General features: G+C 35.3%; 1 protein-coding gene across 1 annotated transcript; it reads left to right on the top strand.

Annotated features, from left to right (window-relative positions):
- The first annotated feature begins 482 nt into the window (after window positions 1-482).
- On the top strand, window positions 483-2,803 carry LOC113337008. The gene is made up of 5 exons (XM_026582710.1): window positions 483-596; window positions 698-967; window positions 1,071-1,325; window positions 1,954-2,193; window positions 2,405-2,803. The coding sequence occupies exons 1-5, from the start codon at window positions 527-529 to the stop codon at window positions 2,407-2,409; spliced, it is 840 nt and encodes a 279-aa protein (XP_026438495.1). The 5' UTR covers window positions 483-526; the 3' UTR covers window positions 2,410-2,803.
- Window positions 2,804-3,502: the final 699 nt, after the last annotated feature.

The following is a 3,502-nucleotide window of genomic DNA, read 5'->3' as shown; positions in this document are numbered from 1 at the left end:
ACTGCATGTCGGATTTTTGTGAATTTTATATATTCGGAAAATCCTTTAAATTATCTATGCTACCAGCGTAAATAAGGATATCAAACTTTTGTTTTCTATTTTTTTTTATTTTTCTCCAAATTTTTGTATGTTCTGCTTTGAAAGTTAGACATAGTGTATGAAATCTACCACAAAAAAAAGATTGATTCGTAAATATACGAAAACAACAAATATTTTTTGAATGAAAAGTGTAACATATGGTGTCAAAGCACCACCAAATCATTTGTAAAGTAAGAAAAATTGCATTGCCCACATGCAAAGCACGTGCATACTACTTGTTGCCATTAATTGCAAGAGCGATCAATAATGGAATCCGGATCTACAATCACTTAAAATATTATGTACGACTTTTTCGAATGCTAATCAGTATGTTATAGATCAAAGTCTTATCTAAACTCTAAGCGTTACCTAAGTTAGTTTATTTTTCCTATAAATAGACAAGTATTTGATCACACAAATCCACCACTAATCATATATACTCATAAAGATGGTTTGTAAGAGTTCCCAAGTTTGGCTGCTTTTGATCTTTGCGATACTGGCTTCGTATGCGTACACAGGTAAGTACTAGCTCACTCAATGTCTCTGATTAACTAGGATGAGTTAATCATATTACAATGGACCAGTCTTATTTTCCTGTAATTGTGTTTTGTTTATGCAGAGAGGGTATCGGCAGATAATAAATACTGCCCCGCGGATAATCTCGAAAACGTCGAGCATGTGGATTTCCAAAATTGTGGTTACGATTACAAAAACTGCAAGCAATGGTGTCTAGATCGTGGCAAATGGTTCGCCGAAAACTATATAAAAAGAAAAAAAGGATCCTGGAATAGTGGGTTCATCACTTTCTATAAAAGTGATTGTATTTGTTGTTGTCGAGATGCCATAGCTGGACAAGATCCACCACCATCAGTTCTCCCACCACCACGAGGTAAATACTCAGTCTATAGCTAGCTAGAGCTAACTGATCCGAATTAATTTTTCATTGTAATAGGATCAATCTTATACTTTCATAATTTTATTTTGGATGGCAGCCAATAAATATTGTCCTGCCGATAACATCGAAGTCATTAGGAAACGTCGGTTCCTCCTTTCACCCTGTGCTAATTTTGATGAGTACGACAATTGCGCGGAATGGTGTAAAAAACGTCTCAGAAACTACGCTACAAGACTTCAAGGAGGTGATGAGGATTGTGTTTGTTGTTGTCAAGATGCCACACCACCACCACCACCACCATGTCTTCCTTCATCACCTCCTCCTCCACCACTACCAACACCACCATGCCAAGGTAACAACGGGTAACCCAGAAATAATTAGGAATGCACCGATTGTGCATGCTCATTAAAGGAACATGAATCACTTTTTTTCTTTGGTTTTCTTCTTTATTTATTTATTTGCACAGCTCTAGCATGCCCATTGTAAAATAGAATCATAAAAATAAATCCACCACTATATAGTTTCTAAAGGAGAACATTATTTAACTATCCCTTAAAATCCACCTTTTAAAATATATGTTTATTCAATTTTTAAAAATATTTTTATCTTCTGAAAAACAACGAGTACAATACAATAAGTATAAATTACTTTCAAAAATGGACCCAATTTTATACAAGTTGTTTTTCGGGAATACTTTTTTCAAAGTCAACAAGAATTGAGGATTTTTATAACATTTACACTTTTTCTAAAGTCTATATCATGAGAAAAAGTCTATATCATAAGTCCGCGCTAAAGGCGATCTCCTTTTACAACATAGATCATAATCATTTATTATGAAGTTGGTTTGGAAGCAGAGTTCCCAAGTTTGGTTTCTTTCTCTCTTCAAGTGGATTCTTAACGTTTCATATGGATGGATCGTTAGCAAGCTCATTTTTAATATATGTCTTAGTTACTTTGGTAATTTCATTTTGTATATGCAGAGTGTGTATGTGCTCTAAACAATAGGTACTGTCCTGCGAATAACATAGAACGCGTTTGGCCGAATATGATCTGTGGTGATGGTGCTAGTACTGACTTCAAGCACTGCCAGAGTTGGTGTGCAGTTCGAGGCAGAAGCTACACTACAAATAGATACCCACTAAAAGATGGTCGAGATGATTGTGTTTGTTGTTGTGGAGATGCCCTGCGACCACCACCACCACCTCCTCTACCATCTCAAGGTAACAACGGGTAACTCTGAGATAATTGTTAATGCACCGATTTCGTATGCTTATCAAAAGAAAAGAAATCACTTTTCTTTCTTTTGTTTTCTTCTTTATTTATTTTTTAGTTGCATAGCACAAGCATGCCAAATATTCATGAACATGGTTTCAAAGAGTTCTAAAGTTTACCTGCTTCTCTTTTCAATCTTCTCTTTCTGTGCCTATACAGGTTAATTGCCAAAATCTCATGGTTTCAAAAGTACCCTCAAAACTTGCAAGACAGAAAACAGATATTAGGGGTTGTATTGCAAGATATCGCACTTGTTGTAGTGAGATACCTCAACCACCACCAGCTCTTCCATCAACTGTAACATCGTAAAAGTGTATTAGTAAATTAGCTACATACTACTATCACGTTATCATAAGCTAGCTGCAGCCAATGTGATCTATGTGTTATCGGGTCATCTTTATTATGCTTTTCAGTAACAATAAGCAGCATCGTAATTTATAATTTGTTTGTTTGACCAATTCGTGTTTTCCATTCATGTATTTGTATCGGGAAAATGCTGGTACATCGTAACTAGGCATTTTATATGCTTTCCGATGAAGTAATAGTATTTGTGATGTACCTGTTCTTGTATCGTAACTATAAAATATTGGTGTTAGTACTTAGTAGTAAGATCTGGTCTTAGTCTCATTTTACAATCACTATTCTTTTTTCTTTAACTCGCAAATAAACAGTTACAAGCAGTAGTAAAAGAAGAAGAAGTGGAATCTCTCTTGAATTGGAATTTCACCTCGAACAGTAGCTAGCTTTCACTTTTGTATATCATCCGGATCTCCGATAGGTAGTATCGACGCTGACTTAGATTGCCGAAACAAACAATTCCACTGATCTAACACCAACTTCATTATGTAATCTGAGCAACCTAGCTAGCTAAACACTCTCTACTTACAATTTTATAAAATACATTTTCTGGCACCATCAATCTCTCAGGAGCTTAGAAGGCTAAGGTCTCTCTCCAATACTTGCTTTGTGTGCCTACGCAGATTACTTCTCGTCATCCCATGGATGGCTAAAATAAATCCTTTCGTGATTTATTTTAGTTTTGCAAAAAGAGTATTATTTTTTTTGCTAAGAAAGATGAATGATATTAAAATCAGAGAGATTACAGATGTTTGAGACTGGAAAGTTGGGATAATATCCCACCACTCTCCCAGCATTCTGAAGTTGTTACTGTGATTAGCAGCAATATCGGCCATGTTGTTGGAATTCTTTTTAAGAAATTCAACTCTTGAATATGAAAAATAAGTTCGGATATGTTGG

Source organism: Papaver somniferum, unplaced genomic scaffold (genome assembly GCF_003573695.1).
Source record: "Papaver somniferum cultivar HN1 unplaced genomic scaffold, ASM357369v1 unplaced-scaffold_158, whole genome shotgun sequence".
Lineage (NCBI taxonomy): Eukaryota > Viridiplantae > Streptophyta > Magnoliopsida > Ranunculales > Papaveraceae > Papaver > Papaver somniferum.
The sequence above is the reverse complement of the archived record's forward strand: the minus strand, read 5'-3'. Positions and strand labels throughout refer to the sequence as shown.